Source organism: Plecotus auritus, assembly GCF_963455305.1.
Source record: "Plecotus auritus genome assembly, chromosome: 2".
Lineage (NCBI taxonomy): Eukaryota > Metazoa > Chordata > Mammalia > Chiroptera > Vespertilionidae > Plecotus > Plecotus auritus.
Window position 1 is genome coordinate 7,376,407 of NC_137771.1, and position 18,705 is coordinate 7,395,111.

Here is an 18,705-nt window from a genome sequence, read left to right on the forward strand (position 1 = left end):
TGGGATTATGTTAGGACATTCTGGACACCTAGTTGTCATATCCTAAGATCTCTTTCCTTTTTATGGTTCTCTTGTTGACTGCTGAGTAGGGTCCTTGTACATGTCCGGTCGTGATGTGAGCAAGGGCTCCTGAGGCAGGTGGCTGTGTGACCTAGGGCCAGTTACCTCGCTTTCCATGCCTTAGTTTCCTCATCTGTAAAGTGGAAAGAATGAAAGTAACTAACTCATAAGGTTGTTAGGAGAATTAAATGTGGAGCCTTTGGCAGAGGGCGTAACTTGTATTAAGAGTTCAATTAATATTATTATATTCATTATCTGTACTATAAATATTTTTATCCTTGTAGAAACAGAGTCCAGCCTAGTTGCTATATTTATTGTGTGAATGAACAAATAGTTCATCCCACTGAGTTTCATGTTTTAAAAAGCGATCATATTTTTAAAGCTAATTCAGTGCTGTTTCTTTATTTTTTTTCCTTTCTTTGGGTGTTTTGAGATTTCCTTCTGATTGATTATGACTGTCTTTCCATGCTATGTGTTTTGTTTGCCTTTTTCTCCCTGTACATAGTGGGTGCTGAAAACACGTATTGTATGAATGAATGAATCCTATAATATTTTGCACTCGGTTTTAGCTGGATTCTTGGGCCAAGAGCTAAAAGAAAATACTAGAGGGAAGTCCTTTGAGTTCCGGGTAGTCAGAATCCAATTAAGTAATCTGAAATTTCTACTGTATCCTGTAAAAGGGGCAAATTCTCTAGTGGAAATTTTGTGTCCCAGATGTGAGCAGAAATGTAGTCAGCTTCATAAATGGAAACCAAAGGTATCTATGACTGAACACCTGTGTTTTTTAGTTGCTGTTATTATGATACAGACTTTATGAAGAAGCTAGGAATTATGGGGATATCGATACTGCCACTGAGACTTTTTAAGGCCTAAGTGGGAATAAAGAATAATACTTTGAGTGTGCTTGCTGTTTTCATTCCATTCTTGGAAGGCTTGACAGCCTCTTTGGGTGATATAATTGTTTTCTTAGAGAAACGAAGTAATTGTGAAGGCTATTTATTTTTGTCAGAGCACGGGTTATGTTTTTTCTGATTAATTCATGGCAGTGGTTTTTGTTATTTGTAGGTATTGATGTCAAGAAAGGCCGAGGTCGATATATTGACACCTGTATGGTCATCTTTGCCCCCCGTTACCTGTTAGATAATAAGTCATCTCACAAGCTTGCATTTGCACAGAGGGAATTTGCCAGGGGACAGGTAAGCAGTTTGCTTTTGAAGAATTACTAGTGTTTAATAGCACAGGGAGTTTTAATGTCATGGCTTATCTCCTCTTCAACCTGTAAGTTCTGTGATGTGAGTAACCATTTCCTGCCCTAAATAGCTTCTGGCAGAGGGCCAGGCTCAGAGAAGGTACTTAGTAAACATTTACTGTCTTGACTTGACTTGTTGACCAAAGCCAGTGATTCTGTGTGTTTTAGGGAACAGCCAATCCCGAAGGTTACATTTCTACCCTTCCTGGTTCCAGTGTGGTGTTCCATTGGCCTCGGAATGACTATGATCAGTTGTTGTGTGTCAGATTAATGGATGTTCCCAATTGTATTTGGTCTGGAGGCTTTGAGGTCAACAAGAATAATTCTTTCCACATCAACATGAGGTAAGTTCAGAGACTACATTTAGACAAAAAGTAGCTTTGTTTGAGGTGCATTAAATAGTAAGCTATAAATACCATATAAATTTTAAATATTTATAAAGCTATAAATAGTAAGTAGTAAATAGTAATACTACTCTTCATGTAATGGACACACATGTTTCTGGCTCAAAGTTCTTAAAACCAGGTATGTATGAATGAACTTTTTATTTTTTTTTTTTAAGTTCTGCTTCCTCTTTTTTTTTTAGGTTTATGTAGAAGTGTTTTTTTTTTAATTTCTTTATTGATTAAGGTATTACATATGTGTCTTTATTCTCCCCATTACCCCCCACCTCCCATTCATGCCCCCACCCCCCTGTTGTGTGTGTCCGTTGATTAGGCTTATATGCATGCATATAAGTCCTTTGGTTGATCTCTCCCCCTGAATGAACTTTTTGATGGGCTGAGTTAAAGGGAAAGTGAGCAGTTTTGACCATTGTGCAACTGCTGTGGTCTCAGGTCTCAAGTTGAAGGGGTAGCACGTCTGAAAACTCTGCATTTAGACTTTAACACTGATTATAAATGTTTTTTTACCAAATCTTCTCTCGTTTGATGCTGTTTCAGTAATTATCTGCCCTTCTTTGCCAAACCCAGTGACATTCAGGTCCTTGTTAAGAAGAATCAACCAAATTTGGCCTCAACTAGCCCAGGATGACTCTTTTCCTTCTGCTTTCATCAAGTGCTTTTTAAAAAAGTATTAAAAGTTTTTAAAAAAAATAGTGGTAAGATACACATACCATATGAGAGAGATAACACAAAGACCCCAAGATTGTTTTGTGGGCTTCAGGTACATAAAATTTACCGCTTTAATAATTTTTAAGTTCACTAGTGTTAAGTATATTCATATTGTTGTGCAACCAATCTCCAAACTCTTTTTATCTTGCAAAACTGAAACTCTATACCCATCAAACAACAACTCCTCATTTCCCCCTTCTCCAGCCCCTGCTCTGCTTTGTCTGAATTTGACTACCCTAGGTATCTCCGATAAGTGGAAGCATACAGTGTTTGTCTTTTTGTGACTGGCTCATTTCACTTAGCATCATGTTCTCAAGGTTCATCTGCATTGCCGCATGTGTCAGAATTTCCTTCCTCTTTAAGCTGAATAATACTCCATGGTTTGGATATAGCACATTTTGCTTCTCCATTGATTTGTTGAAGGAAACTTGGGGTGCTTCTACCTTTTGGCTGTTGTGAATAGTGCTGCTCTGAACATGGGTGTATAAATATCTCTTTTGAGTCCCTGCTTTTGATTCTTTTGGGTCTATACTCAGAAGTGGAATTATTGTTTTATGTGGTCATTACAATTTTACTTCTTTGAGGAATTGCCCTAGTGTTTTCTATAGCAGCTCCACCATTTTACATTTCAGCCAACTGTGCACAGAGGTTCCAATTTCTCCACATCTTTGCTAGCACTTGTTATTTTCTGCTTTTTTGATAGTAAGTCAACCTGATGGGTGAGGTCACATCTCACTGTGGTTTTGATTCACATTTCCCTAATGATTAGTGATATTAAGCTTCTTTTCATGTGCTTGCTGGCCATTTGTACTGCCCATTTTTGAATTGGGTTGTTTGTTTTTTTGTTGTTGTGTTATAGAAATCTTTTGTATATTTTGGATATTAACCTCCTTTTGAGATATATGATTTGCATATATTTTCGCTTATTTCTTACAGTGCCTTTTTACTTGGTTGATTGTGTTTTGTATAAAAGTTTTTAATTTTGATGTAGTCCAAATTATCTATTTTAACTTTTATTATCTCTGCTTTTGGTGTTATAGCCAATAAATCATTGCCAAATCCAATGTCATGAAGCTTTGCCCTGTGTTTTCTTCTGAGTGCTTTATAATTTTAGCCTATTTAGGTCTTTGATCCATTTTGAGTTGATATTTGTACACTAGAGGCCTGGTGCACGAAATTTGTTCAGGGGTAGGGTCCCTAGGCCTGACCGGCAATCAGGGCTGATCGGGGCCTTCTGGCTGCCAGCTGGGGCCTCCCTTCCCCGGCTGCTGGCTGCCAGCCAGGCCTCCTTCCCTGGCTACCAGCTTCCGGTTAGGGCCTCCCTTCCCTGGCTGCTGGCCAGGGCCTTCCTTCATTCTGTGCCGCCCCCTAGTGGTCAGTGCACATCATAGTGAGCGATGGAACTCCCAGTCTCCCAGCCGAACTCCCGAGGGGACACTTTCCATATTAGCCTTTTATATATATAGATGGTGTAAGGTAAAAGTTCAACTCTACTTTTTTGTTTCTGGCTATCCAGTTATCTCAAAATTTGTTGAAAAGACTCTCCATGGGATGGTCTTGGCACCATTGTCCAAAATTATTTGACTCTGTATGTGAGGATTTATTTCAAGGCTTTCTGTCTCATACGTCCATATGTCTGTCTTTATGCCAGTATCACACTGTTTTGATTAGTAGCTTTATAATAAGTTTTGAAATCAGGAAGTGTGAGACCTCCAACTTTGTTCTTTTTCAAGATTATTTTGGCTATTTGGAGTCCCTTAGGATTCCATCTGAATTTTAGGATGAATTTTTGTTTTTGTTTTTTTGGGGGGGGGTGGGGGGAACTTGGGATTTTGATAGGGATTGCATTAAATCTGTAACTCCACTTTGGGTAGCATTGATCTTTTAACAATATTAAGTCTTCCAATCCATGACCATGGATGCCTTTCCATTTGCTTGTGTCCTCTTCAGTTTATTTTATCAAATGCTTTTGAAGCTAAAGACACTGAAATCAGTGCTATTTCACCACATTTAGAGGCAAAATTTAATCTTTTATAGTTATGGCTAGTTCTTCATTGAGAGCACTATTGTAAGGGAACAGAAAAATAATAGATGGTATACAGCAGTACCTATAGTTGACTTTTAAAAAATGCATTATCTGAGGTTTTATTTTCTTTCATTCCCCTCCCCTCCCCTCAACTCATAGAAGTGGAAGTTTATTTAGCAAGTCACAGAGTTAGAAAAAGTTAGCCAGCTGGGCTGTGTGGGCTCAGCAAACAAGTTACAGAGGCAAGAGAAGGGGCCCTTGGAGCTTAGGGGAGGGAGAGGGGTGGAAAGGTGCTGGAGTGCCCCACAGAGATGGGGGAGGGGGGCGCATGAGCTAGAGAGGAAAGGCACAGTGGAGAGGTGGGAGGGAGGAAGGGAGGGAGGGAGGGAGGGAGGGAGAGAGAGAGAGAGAGAGAGAGAGAGAGAGAGAGAGAGAGAGAGAGAAAGAAAGAGCTCTGTTTTCTTTCATTTTGTCAATGGCCCTTAGTAGAACTAATTACATCTGCTGTAGTGGTTTTCAGGCTGTGTTCCCAAGAGTAGTTGGGGAGTCACCTCTAAGCTGGTGACTTTAGAGGCCCAGGGAGCCAAGTGGGCAGGTCTTCAGTGCCCTCATCCCTTCTTCAATCAGAACTCTTGTCTGTCAGTATCATGTCTTTCTCACAGGATTTCACTGGGGTCCGCAGAGAGGTGGGGGGAGAGGAGGAGTTCTGCAGCTAAAGCCACTGTTGGTGTATATACCTCCTAGGAGGAGGCTGTCCAGATCTATCGTGTTAGAAGGGGAAGCCAATTTGAGATTATATAAAACAGCTACTCATGATTACTTTTTAAAAAAGAAAAAGAAGGAAAGTAAGTACCAGGTGTGTGTGTGTGTGGGGGGGAAGACAATGACTCTGTACCTTAGTTAACCCTTTTGAAATGTTGCCCTGATGTACTGAGCATAGACATATGCCATCTGTCTTCTCTACTTTCCCCACATGTCATTTGGAAACAGCTTCAACCTACAGAGAACTTATGAGTTGTACAATGAAGATCCCTACATCATTTTCCTAGATTTATTACATTTCATCATTTTGCTGTGTTCTTGATTTCTCTCCATACACATACATACATACATACATTTTTTTTTTTCTGAACCATTTGAAAGTAAATTGAAATCATCATGGTAATTCAGCCGTAAAAACTTCACTCATCACCTAAAGACAAGGATGTTTTTTAAATAAATATACTAATATTACACACTGAATAAATTTAATATTGATTTGTTTCTAATAAATAGTTCTTTAAAATGTCCTTCATAGCAATCCCTTCCTCCTGATCTAGGATTCAGTCAAGGATCATGCATTTTATTTGACCCAGATAGTTCATCTCCTTTAATCTAAGTGATCACTTTTCCTTTTTTGTCTTTATTGACATTGACATTTTTAAAGAGTTAAGCCAGTTTCTTGTAGAATATCCTATTTCCTGGATTTTCCTGATAGTTTCCTAAAATAGATTTAGGTAAAACCTTTTTGGTAAGAACACTACATATGTGGTATTGTATGTTTCCTGTTGCGTCATATCTGGAGGCCTGGGACATGACAGCTGTTGTCCCATTATTGATGTTGCTAAATTGGATCATTGCTTGGTTAAGGTGGTGTCTAACAGGTTTTTCTTAGAGAGTTACCTTTTCTCTTTGTAAACAAAAAAATCCATCAGTGGATAATGTGAGACTGTGTGTATATTGTTTCCTAAAAACCTTTCACTCAGTGGTTTGATGGTTCTTATCTGAATCAATTATTACATTGGTGGTTGCAAAATGGTGACTTTCTAATTCTCTCATTTCTTTGACATTTATTAACTGATAGTCTTCCGTAAAGAACAGTTTTTCATTCTCACATACAAATACATAAAAATGATGATCACATACTGGTACCTCCATTACATAGGATTCTTCCTCACCTGCCTTTGTCCTATAGTGAGAACCTTGGTTATCAGTAACATCAATAATACTGGTTTGAACCATATGAAATTGCTCTGTGTTGCCGAAACCGGTTTGGCTCAGTGGATAGAGCGTCGGCCTGCGGACTGAAGGGTCCCTGGTTCGATTCCGGTCAAGGGCATGTACCTTGGTTGCGGGCACATCCCCAGTGGGGAGTGTGCAGGAGGCAGCTGATCGATGTTTCTCTCTCATCGATGTTTCTAGCTCTTTATCCCTCTCCCTTCCTCTCTGTAAAATATCAATAAAATATATTTAAAAAGAAAAGAAAAGAAAAGAAATTGCTCTGTGTTCATGTCAAAAGTACTCTAGTATCAACAATTCTATTCAACCAACATTTACTCATTTGTTACACTGACACCATTATCCTCTTGCTGCCCAGTTACAACATGCTAGTCAAACATTGCTTGAATAAATTATTTTTTATTGTGTGATTATGCTGTCATTTCCTACCTTTTTAATGTGACCAAAGAGCACACAGCAGCACTGATTGGTGTCCAAGCAGTATGGTGATTGTGAGAAGCATGAGAGGAAAGTGAACTGTGACTTGTTTTCTCCATTTTATGCAGCCTCTTTTGTTTCCTTTTTCTGCAGAGATACCTTGGGAAAATGCTTCTTCCTGCGCGTGGAAATTACACTCCGAGGAGCTACCTACAGGATCTCCTTTAGCGACACAGATCAGCTGCCCCCTCCTTTCCGAATTGACAACTTTTCTAAGGTATCACGTGGAGTTGAGAGCCAGTTTGGCTGTTTCATTTGCGGAGGGTGGAGTATGTACTGCCCTTAAGATAATGAAATGCATTTTCAACTTGGGTTTAAAAGAAGCCATACAGGAATCTCTGTGCTGGACAACCCTATAAATCCTCACCCTTAAGAGGTGGTTTCTGCTGGTTATTTTGCTTGCTGGGCAGCCATACCCAGAAGTGACTTGTCAGTCGCCAGTGCTTATGTGACTAGATTGTTTGGTCAACATGGTGGCCCTGTGGACACTCCACACTGAGAGAGGAGCCTGAGTCAGATCGTCCAATGACAGTGGGAAGGGGCAGCTATACCGTTGCTCAGTTGCAGTGAGCATTTTTATAAATCTTACCAATAAAACCAAACTGGAAACCATTAGATTCTATTTTTAAATGATGCCTTTGAATAACAGTGTCTTATAATGTGACTTTCTGTAGCTGAATTCCAACATTTTTGTGCTTTTCTGTGTTCAGAGTGTATCACAAGGGTGAGGGTGGCAGAGATGCCACTGAAAGGGGAGGATTGCTTCCGTTGGTACTTGGGTTGCAAAGCTTCTAAAAGCCCTTGTCCAACAGGCGATTACCTGTGTCATTTAATTGGTGGGCTTTTTATAATTTGGAAGATGATTAGAAAGTCAAGAGGCAAGATGGTGAACCTCACTTGTGGTTGTGGTGTGTGTAGGAGGATTCATTTGGGAAGGATCTAGAACTTAAGCCTAGGAAGTGCTAAGTCATGTTCCAGTAACATCAATCTGAGTGAAAGCCCTGTTCCTCTTGCCATCACTGTAGGTCCCGGTTGTCTTTACTCAGCACGGTGTAGCTGAGCCCAGGCTCCGAACTGAAGTGAAGCCCATGACCTCCTTGGATTACGCCTGGGATGAACCCGCCCTGCCGCCGTTTATCACTCTGACGGTTAAAGGGGCAGGCTCCTCTGAGATCAATTGCAACATGAATGATTTCCAGGATAACCGACAGCTTTATTATGAAAATTTCATTTACATTGCTGCTACATACACGTTCTCTGGGTAATTCTGGGTTAAAGTATTATCCTTATAAAGCAGAACACTCTGATTATTAACTGGTTTTAAACTCTAAGCAGTTCTCAGGAGGCCAAAGGATATAGGAAGATTCCTTTCATTCTTTGCCAAATCCTAGGCTCAAGATCTGTCTTGAGATCTTGAGAAGTCTTTAGTCTAAACCCTTGTCTTCTGCCTAGATTAAACTTTATCCAAAGAGGCAAGAGTCTTTTCTTACTAAAGATCTCCCCAATAATTCATCCTAGTATTTAATAACTCCTCCATAAGATGTTATTCTTATAGTATCCTAAATTCCTCCTGCTTTAAGGTATTATTTTTATGTATTTTTAAAACTTATTGCTGCTATTTTTAAGTTTGTTTTATTTCTTTCCTCTTTTGAAACTGACTAATTTTCATCCTAATTATTCAAATCATCATTTTTACCTCCCTTTCCCATTGAGAATACTGATTAGACAGACACTTCAGGGTCTATCTTAATATTCACTTAAAGCCAAGCAAAGTAGCTTACCTTGGAAGTAGTTCTAATTGCTTTAGGATTATAATCTTCACTGACGCCTGAGTAGTTGTATTTAGAAAACTCAGGTGAAGAACAGGGAGTTTATTCTAATTCTCCTGTTAGATTGGTACGTAGAGATTCAAAACATTGGGCTTTCAAAACATCATTGCACCAACCTGTAAATTTTATTGTTGCTGTGCTGTTACAGGGCCAATTTTAAAGTTTATCTGTGAAGAAACTGGGAAAATCACTGAATCTTTAGCATTGCAAATATACACCATTGGATCAATGGGACATGTAAAGTCATAATCCTTTCTGAAATGTTCTGAATAATTTTGCATATTTATGTCTGTGCCTGAGGCCCGTAAGATAATCTCCAGGTCTTGTGATAGCGCTCTCTTCCTTCTAGGCCCGGACTTCACTGGGAATGGACTGAAGGGCATCTTGGCTTAGCATACTTTCCTTTTCTTTGTTGGTTGCAGTTCCCTTTGGTACCAATGGTCCAGGATGCTTATCTCGTTATAGTTCAGTCCGTCATGTTTGTGTGTTTCTTTTTAAAGATTAAGACACTTAACAGTGCTACATGCTTAGGGTTTTAGTGCCTGAAAAACCAGTTCTTAATCTGGTTGCTAATCATGTTTTTCCCTTAATGTTCTTATGTTAAGTTCCAGCAGTGACTAAGCTCTTTCACTGAAGAATCCTAATGGAGGACTATGGGCTGAACAGCTACGGAGCAGATGAAAAGAGAAGCTTGTTGTGCTAAGGGGCTGAACCATCTTTTGGAGCATGTTAGATTCTATTTCTTTGCATTTTTGAAGAGAACTAATGATGGGGAAGAAGCTAGTTTTGTATGTTAAATTGTGTGAAAGTCACATAACATAAAAGCAGCAATTTTCAGTGAACAGTTCAGTGGCATTTTAGTACCTTTATGATGTTGTGCAGCCAATCTCTATCTAGTTCCAACTGCTTTTCATCACCCTAAAAAGAAACCCCAGAGCCATTAAGTAGTTGCTCCCTATTACCCTTTTCTCCTAGCCCTTGGCAATCACCAGTTTATTTTCTGCTTCTAATGATTTATCGTAAAACTAGAGGCCCAATGCATGAAATTCATGCAAGGGTGCTCAGCCCTCGCAGCCCTGGCTGCCTCAGCCCTCGCAGCCCCAGCTTCATCCAGAAGGTCGTCCAGATGGTCATTCCGCCATCCCGTATAATTAGCATATTAGCTCTTTATTATATAGGAGGATGTGTGATCTCTTGTGTGTGGTGGCTCTCACTTAGCATAATGTTTTCAAGGTTCGCTGTAGCAGTACCTCATTCCTTTTATGGCTCAGTGATATTCCATTGTGTGGACATACGGCATTTCGTTTATCCGTTCACTCACTGATGGTACTATGTTATCTTCCCTCTTGGCTGTTGTGAACAGTGCCGCCGCAATCCATGTGCCTGTTCTTGTATTTGTTTAAGGGTTTGTTTTTCAAATTTTTGAATGTACACCTAGGAGTGGAATTGCTGGGTTCTGTGGTAATTCTGTGTGGAACTTTTTCAGGACCCGCTATACTGTTTTCACAGGAGCCGAACCATTTTACATGCCCACCAGCAAAGTACAATGGCTCCAGTTCCTCCTCCTCCAGAGCAACCGGTTATTTTCTGTTGTTTTGATTGTAGCCATCCTACTGGTGTAGAGTGGGATCTCATTGTGGTTTGATATGCATTTCCTTAATAACTAATGATGCTGAGGATCTTTTCATGTGCTTATTGGCTATTTGTGTATCTTTGGAAAAATGTCTGTTCAAGCCCTTGCCCATTTAAAATTTTGACTTTTGCCTTTTAATTGTTAAATTTTAGCCATTCCTTACATAACAAGGATACACATTACTATACCAGATATATTATTAGCAAATACCTTCTCCTATTTGTGGATTGTCATTTTGCTTTTTTAAACAAAATTTATCTTTATTGTTGAAAGTAATACAGGTGTCCACTTTGTTTTATTTTTTCCCATTGACCCCTTCCACCCTGCACCTGCCCCTCCCAGCATTCTACTTTCTTGATGGTGTTCCTTGAAGGACAAAAGTTCTTAATTTTGCTGAAATCTAACTTACCTATTTTTTGGTTACTTGTGCTTCTGATGCCATGAAAACTAGTTTTTAACTTTGAATTTATCAGTCCCTTTTTTTATGATAAAGATTAACGGGAGGAGGGGGACAATGGGGGATAAGGACACATATGTAATGCCTTATTCAATAAAGAAAATTAAAAAAAAAAGGTGAATGGGGACAGGAGAATAATCTAAATACAATCATCGAAATACCCTGAAGTGTAGATAGGCTGCAATATTCCATAAAGCTTAGGGTTCTTAAGCTGCAGAGAAATGTAACACGATTGAATTGCAGGAAGGTGAGTGTGAGCCCTTTGTTCTCCTTTCCTCCAGAGGGACTTCTGATTTCTTGCCCAGACTTGGGGACGCTGTGATGCTGGTGTGCTGCCTGGCAAGGAGCAGAGCTAATTCTTGGACCCTTGGAATGTCTGGCTTAGTTTTTCGTCCTTTTGGCCTGCAAAGATATATCGTCATCCTGAATTTTAAGCCACTAAAATTGTATCTGAATTTTAAGCCACTAAAATTATTAGGAGAGGGGAAATATCAGAGTATGTCTTCTGACAAATGAATCTTAAATTATACAGGAAAACAACACAACCTTGATCTTTCTGCAACTCGAGTCAGACTTTTTCTCCTATGATTTAAAGAGAATTCTCTTTCTTATAATGGAGGTTTTAGGCATTTGCTATGAGTACCTAAGTACATGTGTGAGTATATACATATGTGTGAGTTATAATTATAATTTTTTAAAATTCTAGTTTACAGGAGGGAACAGGAAGGCCTGTGGCTTCCAACAAGGCCGTTACCTGTGCAGAGCTCGTCTTAGATGTCTCGCCAAAGACACAGAGAGTCATTTTAAAGAAGAAGGTAAGAGAGCTTAGAATTGGGAGTTTAGAATAAAAGCTTTTTAATGCTGGAAGAAACTCGGTTCTTTTGGTCCAACCCCTCATTTTACAGCCGAGGAAGTGGAGACTTAGGCTGAGTGACTTGCTCAAGGCAGGAACACGGAGCCTTGATCTGGTTTATTTCTTCCCACTGTCCCATGACACCTGCGCTGGGAGTCCCAAGCCCTTCCCATCTTTGATGCCCTTTTTGGAAAACTTAATTCTGTTTGTTTTTTCCAAATATGTGATATCATTTTCATTATTTTTCTGTTGTAGTGCTCCCCTAATCTGCGTATTCCTAAACGGAATGCAAAAATGATCAAACTGACAATTTTCCCCCTTTTTATGCTGACATTATTTTCAAGTCAGTTTAGGGAAATATTTATGCTAATAGCCCTGGATATAAAGATAGTAAAATTTGGCTAGAAATATTACAAATGACAGAAGAACTGGTAATAAATAGTTCAACCTTCAAAATAAAAGAAGTTTCAGAACACAGAGTTGCAGAAGTCACTTTAAGAGAAGGGAGCTTGGCTGGTGTGGCTCGGTTGGAGCATCGTCCCATGCACTGAAAGGTTGTGGGTTCAATTCCTGGCCAGGGCATATACTTAGGTTACGGGTTCAATCCCCGGTCTAGTGTGTACAGGAAGCAACCAATTGATGTTTTTCTTTCTCTCTTGCTTTCTCCCACTCCCTTGCTCTTCTGTATAAAAATCAATGGAAAAAATATCCTCGGGTAAAGATTAACCAAAAAAAATCCCCAAAATTCCCAAGGAGAAAATATTTATAACTAACAGCAATCAACTTAGTATGACTTTTGAATACAATTTATAAATTGGAAACTATCAATATAGTATACTTTCATTATAAACATGGGAGGGGAGATGATTTCTGGTAAATTCTGGTTGTCAACCAATTATGAGATTATCAATGATCACATATTGCGAATATCACATATCTATATATATATATCAAAGGCTAATATGCTAAGTGTCCTACCTTCTGACTGGTCGCTATGACACGCACTGACCACCAGGGGGGCAGACGCTCAACACAGGAGCTGCCGTGACGCACACTGGCCATTTACAGAGAAATGGCACCGCAGATCTGGCGCTCACAGAGCAGCACTCGGCTTCCCCCAAGTGGGACACAGGCCCCGCCACCACCCCTGAGTGACAGCCCACCAAGTTGCAGCTGATGCTGTCAAGACCCCATGGCACAAAATGCGGCCCACAGCCCAGCCCAGCCCAGAAATGATGGCTGTGGGCACCAGGTAATGATGTCACATAGCAACGCCCGGCTTCCTCTCCCTAGCGACTAGCCTCCTTGCAGTTTCTTCAGCTCAGGAACACGACTTGTTTTATAGCCAGGTGGAAACATTTCACACTTTAACCAAATGTCTGTGAAGCGTTTTCCCGTGCCTCATCTCATTTGATCCTCACAGAGGTCCTGGAGTAGGTAGACAGGAGACTCGGTGGAATCTTATTTTCTTTTCATTAGCCAGAAAACGGAGATTTAGAAAGCTTAGAAATTTGACCTAACTGAAAAGAAGTAAGAAATGGTGGACCTTGAAAATGACTTCAGGTTTTCTCACCGTGCAGAATATAGTCAAACACTGCTACAGTTAAATATTTTGCCCCTTGTTCTCCCTACGTGATCTATAATAATAATCTGCTTCGTGTTGATATTTACTGCTGTGTTGTTGACCATTACGTGAAAGAGAAGTTGGGGTACTCCACTGGGCTGGAAAAAGTTTAGCTAAATCAGAAAGCAGGTCTAATTAAGCAAGTTTATTCTATATCTATAAAAGGCTAAGTTGACTCGTGCATGCGTGATACATATAAAGCTCTTGCTGGTGCCAGTCACATGTGTGTGTTTCAATCTGTCATTGTGGATCATGAATTTGGTTGACACTTCTATTATAGAGAAAGGACGAATAGTGATATTAAAATATTTCTTCTAATTAATTTCCTTTCAATGTGCACGAATTTGTGCACCGGGCCATTAGTACTTTATATAATTGGATCACTCTTTAAGGTAAGAGCACCCAAGGGTCACCATTTGGAACAGCAGTTAATTAGCAATATTGCCAGTGGTGGTGATTTAGATTGAACTTCACCTGACTAGTTTGCTCAGAAAATATTTTTTCAATTTACATTATTTGTAATTTTTAGTTGTTTGGTTCAAGAGTGTAGCCATTTTATCCTAAGTGCAACTAGGGATTAAAACTATGAAAGCTTGAATTTAAGCCTTTATGTGATGTGGAAATGTCTTTTAGTGTAATTCCTACTTGAGAACTTTCCCTTACACGGAGCTGTGGCTGCACATGACCGCTCTTTCTGGTCTGCCCACAGGAACCAGGGAAGCGTTCTCAGCTGTGGAGGATGACCGGGACCGGCATGCTGGCCCATGAGGGCTCGTCAGTGCCTCACAACCCCAACAAGCCCTCAGCAGCCCGCTCCACCGAGGGCTCTGCCATCTTAGATATTGCTGGGCTAGCTGCCGTAACTGACAACAGGTAATACTGATTCAAGTTCATTGCTTTCAAATTCACTCAGAGGAATTCTATACCAAAAAGTGAGTCTGTGAATAAAGTAGGAATTTGTATACCAAAAAGCGAGTCTGTAAATGAAGTAGACTCGCTTTGTTGTTTTCCTCAGTGACAGACACCTCTGTGTTCCCAAATATGAGCATTGGGCCTTTATTTTACTTTTTTAAGCTATGGCAGCCGTGGGCAAACTACGGCCCGCGGGCCGGATCCGGCTGTTCTATCCGGTTCTCTTGCTCTCCCCTCCGCTCCTTTACTTTGAATTTATATTAGTTCACACAAACACTCCATCCATGCTTTTGTTCCGGCCCTCCGGTCCAGTTTAAGAACCCATTGTGGCCCTCGAGTCAAAAAGTTTGCCCACCCCTGAGCTATGGAGATGTTTAAAATTCAAACAATAAGGATATATTATAAAAAGTGAGTGTTTCTTTCACCCAAGCTTCCATTCACCATTACTTCCTAGAATTGAACAGTTTCTTCTTAAAAATCTTTAAAAAAATTATGCTAAATCTTTTGAAAACAGAAATAAGTTATTTCGAGAACAATCAAGGAGTTGTGGCTAACTCCTTGGGTTCAAATCAGCTCTTTAGCTTTGACTAAATTCCTTTATTTGCTGTGCCTTAGTGTTTCTGTGAAGTCAGTGTATTTTGTTTTCAGGTAATACCTTATTTACTTCCAGAATGACTTTAGATGACTTATAAGTTAAAACCCACTATAAATAAATGTGTTTGGAAATAACACAGAAGACTACTGAAAATATTTTAAAATGTGTTTGACAACCCTTCTAATAAAAGGGTAATATGCTAATTAGACTGGGAGACTTTCCGGATGTCCTTCCAGACAAAGCCACGGTGGCGGGGCTGAGGCAGAGGCGGTTAGGGGTGATCAGGCCAGGAGGGGAGGGCATTTGGGGGTGATCAGGCCGGTGTGGGGGGGGGCAGTTGGGGGCGAGCAGGCCAGCAGGGGGGGCCAGTTGCGGGCGAGCAGGCCAGCAGGGGGGCATTGGGGGCAACCAGGCTGGCAGTGGGGGGCTGTTGCGGGCGATCAGGCCAGCAAACGGGGGGGGGGGGGGAGGGCAGTTGGGGGCGAGCAAGCTGGCAGAGGGGGCAGTTGGGGGCGAACAGGCTGGTGGGGGGAGGCAGTTGGGGGCAAGCAGGCCGGCAGCGGGGGGGCATTTGGAGGCGAGTAGGCTGGCAGGCAGATTGGGCAGGCAGTGTGGTTAGGGGCAATCAGGCAGGCAGGCAGGTGAGCGGTTAGGAGCCAGCAGTCCCGGATTGCGAGAGGGATGTCCAACTGCCGGTTTGGACATCCCCCGAGGGGTCCCAGATTGGAGAGGGTGCAGGCCAGGATGATGGACACATCCTCCCCCTACCCCCCCTTGCATGAATTTCATGCACTGGGCCACTAGTATACATATAAAATGAATCCTTAAAGTACTACTGTTACTCTGTGTCCCTTTTTGTTGCTTTCCATTTTGTTTTATTCCCCTTCCCTCATTAAAGAGATACCAGCTGCCATAGGGTCCAAGCTAACTGCCCATTAGATTTTAAGGGAAGAGGATATTGGAAGGACGAAGAATAAAACCGTGGTCCTAGTATTTTTTTCAGGCCTGAACTGTGTGACTCAGAGGACTCACTGCATTTCCCTTTATCCCAGGTATGAGCCGCTGATGCTCAGGAAGCCTGATCGCAGGAGAAGCACAACCCAGACCTGGAGTTTCCGCGAAGGAAAACTGACCTGCGGGTTACACGGGCTGGTGGTCCAGGTCCGTAGGTTTTGGCATCCTCAGTGGCAAGGAGCAGTGGTTCAGGCTTCTTTGAAACAAGGTCTCAATGAGGAGATACATGACATGTTCAATGGAGAAAACTAATTACAGAGCAAATACGTATTATCTCATTTTATCAGGGAAGTCAGGAAACTTTTGTTGTGCACCTTTGTGTATTTATATGGGCAATGTTCTTGAAGGTGAAATATAAGAAATATATGAGGAATGGTTGCCTCCAGGGTGATGGGATTCTTTTTTTATTGGCTTATTTGGATTTTTTTTTTTTTGACATCAATTACTTACGTAATTTTAAGAAGCAGGAAAGAAAAATGTCTACTGAAAAAGCCCACCACTAAGTGAGATGGATTGGTTTGAGACCTGTGAAGTTAATATAATAGCTGCAAGAGTCCTTGGTAAAGTATTCTCAGAGATGGTGAGGAGTCATCATGGGCTCTTGATTCTGTTTATTTCTGCATTCTTAGTGGTGCCCAAATAGCATTTAATTGTTGTAGCAAATGTCAGGGTGAAGATTGCTGTGGTCAATTTCCCCTGTCCTCTAGTCAGCCAGTCTGCCGGTGAGGAACTCACAAGTGCTTTATAAGCAAATACATTTGGAAAATTACCAGGAGTTTGGATTTTCTTCCCTTGGGCTTCAGGCTGGCAATGCAACCATGGATCTGAGGCCGGAAGGTGGCTTGGGGGTTTGGGCATTAGCAGAACATGTGTGACTGTGCATGCAGCTCTGCCTCTGCCTGGGGTTTTACCCAAGAGGTAAACACGAAAACATCAGGCCCTGGCTGCAGAACTCGCAGGCGTCCTCAAACTATGGCCCGCCGGCCACATGTGGCCCGCCAAGGACATTTATCCGGCCCGCCGGGTGCCGCTGCCTGTCCTGCTTAGCAGCCGACTCGTCCCGGGCCCGCAGTGTGCATAGGAATTTGTTCATAGGTTTTTTTTTAAACTATAGTCTGGCCCTCCAACGGTCTGAGGGACAGTGAACTGGCCTCCTGTTTAAAAAGTTTGAGGACCCCTGTGAGTGTGGTTGCTGGTGGAAACCAGGCTGTCCTTCAGAAGGAGAGGTTGTCCTCCAGGGTAGTGAGCAAAACTGCAAGGAGCCTCAGAGTGCTATGAGATTGGTGAGATTTATTTTCTTTATCTCTATTGCCCTTAGCTTTTTCATCAAAGACAAGCTGCTTACTTATATGAAGCACACATCTGGAATGGATTTGTGATTTTCAATTAGCAATACAATTCAGACTTCTAGAGGCAAAAGGGGGCTTGTTATAATTGTTGGGTTCTGAGTCTGATCCTGAATTTACTTCTGGCTTGTTTCTAAAGCCCATGTAATTCTGATTCTCTTAGAGCATTTCCCTCCAAAAAATCCCTTTTGGTGTTTGTTGTTTCTTTTTAAAAAATACCTTTTTATTGATTTCAGAGAGGAAGGGAGCGAGAGATAGAAACATCAATGATGAGAGAGAATCATTGATCCTGCAACCCAAGCATGTGCCCTGACTAGGAATTGAACTGTGACCTCCTGGTTCATAGGTCAACACTCAACTACTGAGCCACGCTGGCCGGGTGTTGTTTGTTGTTTCTTGAATCTATGGTATCATTTCTCCAGTTGTGAATGACCCTGTAATAACAGTGTTCAGCTGAGCAGAATGTGTTTTGAGTAAGGAAATAGCTTGTTTCAATCATATTATTCAGAATAAAGTTTATTATAGGCATTTTAATGTTTTATGGCACTGCCTTTATAAAGTTGTGTATGACTTTCTTTCTAAATTTACAACAGTCATGAAAGCTTTCTCCATGTTGAAATCTGTCCTATAAACCCAGTTCAAAGTATCCTTTTCATTGCTCAGTATTTAAATATTAACAAAGGGGACCTAGAGACTAGCCATTGTCTTCTCTAGCCCTGTATTTGCTCTGCCATAGGCATCATCCTGTAGACTTCCGTTTTACTTGGAGCATATAGCAGGAGGTACAGTCTTTTCTGCAAAGGCCTGAGTAACCGAGGATCAGACGACATTCCCAGCCTCCTGTTTCAGAAGAGGCCCCATCTTTTGACTCTTTGGATTGATTGTTCAGTCATAGGCCTGTTTGAGGAGGTTTTTAACTCTAGAATGTGCTTCTTATTGGAAAGCTGAATGATAGTGATAATTGCTTTATTTTCAGATTGTTTCAGGTTTTTAAGCAACCCTAATGAGACTACTCAGAGAAACAGGGCTTTTAGTACCTTTTTAAAAAACTGTTTTTAATGATTAGAAGTTATTACTAAACCAAAATACTCTATTCATGGAACTCCCTTACTCAGAATTCCCTAAATTCATAGAGCATAACTTTTCATCTTGCCCAAGTAATTCTACTGTTTTACATCATCTATAATGTTGGAAAAAATAGGTAATGCTTTACTATACATTGACCATGACCCTTCAAAAGAAGATTTAATTTGATAACTTGTTTCAAATGACACGTTAAATTGTCAAAGTCAATGCCTTTACTTTCGTCTTTTCTTACACATCTTTACTGTGTTTTAGGCAAAAGGAGGGCTTTCTGGTTTGTTTGATGGAGCTGAAGTCGTTCTTGGTCCTGACACTTCCATGGAGATTTTGGGGCCAGTTCCACCTGGACAACAGTTTATTAACCAAAAACTGAGGCCTGGTTCTGGAATGTTATCTATCAGAGTCATCCCAGATGGACCAACTAGAGCACTACAGGT

The 18,705-nt window shown here is 40.9% G+C and overlaps 1 protein-coding gene across 6 annotated transcripts in view; it reads left to right on the forward strand.

The window, feature by feature from the left end:
- Positions 1–18,705, forward strand: part of VPS13D (vacuolar protein sorting 13 homolog D) — a 227,983-nt gene that overhangs the window by 105,476 nt on the left and 103,802 nt on the right. For all 6 annotated transcript variants that reach the window (XM_080653615.1, XM_080653616.1, XM_080653617.1 and 3 more), the window contains 8 exons: positions 1,126–1,256; positions 1,478–1,653; positions 7,016–7,139; positions 7,948–8,183; positions 11,548–11,656; positions 14,028–14,191; positions 15,878–15,986; positions 18,524–18,703. In XM_080653615.1, the coding sequence (XP_080509741.1) occupies positions 1,126–1,256; positions 1,478–1,653; positions 7,016–7,139; positions 7,948–8,183; positions 11,548–11,656; positions 14,028–14,191; positions 15,878–15,986; positions 18,524–18,703 (1,229 nt within the window). The remainder of the gene's footprint in view (positions 1–1,125; positions 1,257–1,477; positions 1,654–7,015; positions 7,140–7,947; positions 8,184–11,547; positions 11,657–14,027; positions 14,192–15,877; positions 15,987–18,523; positions 18,704–18,705) is intronic.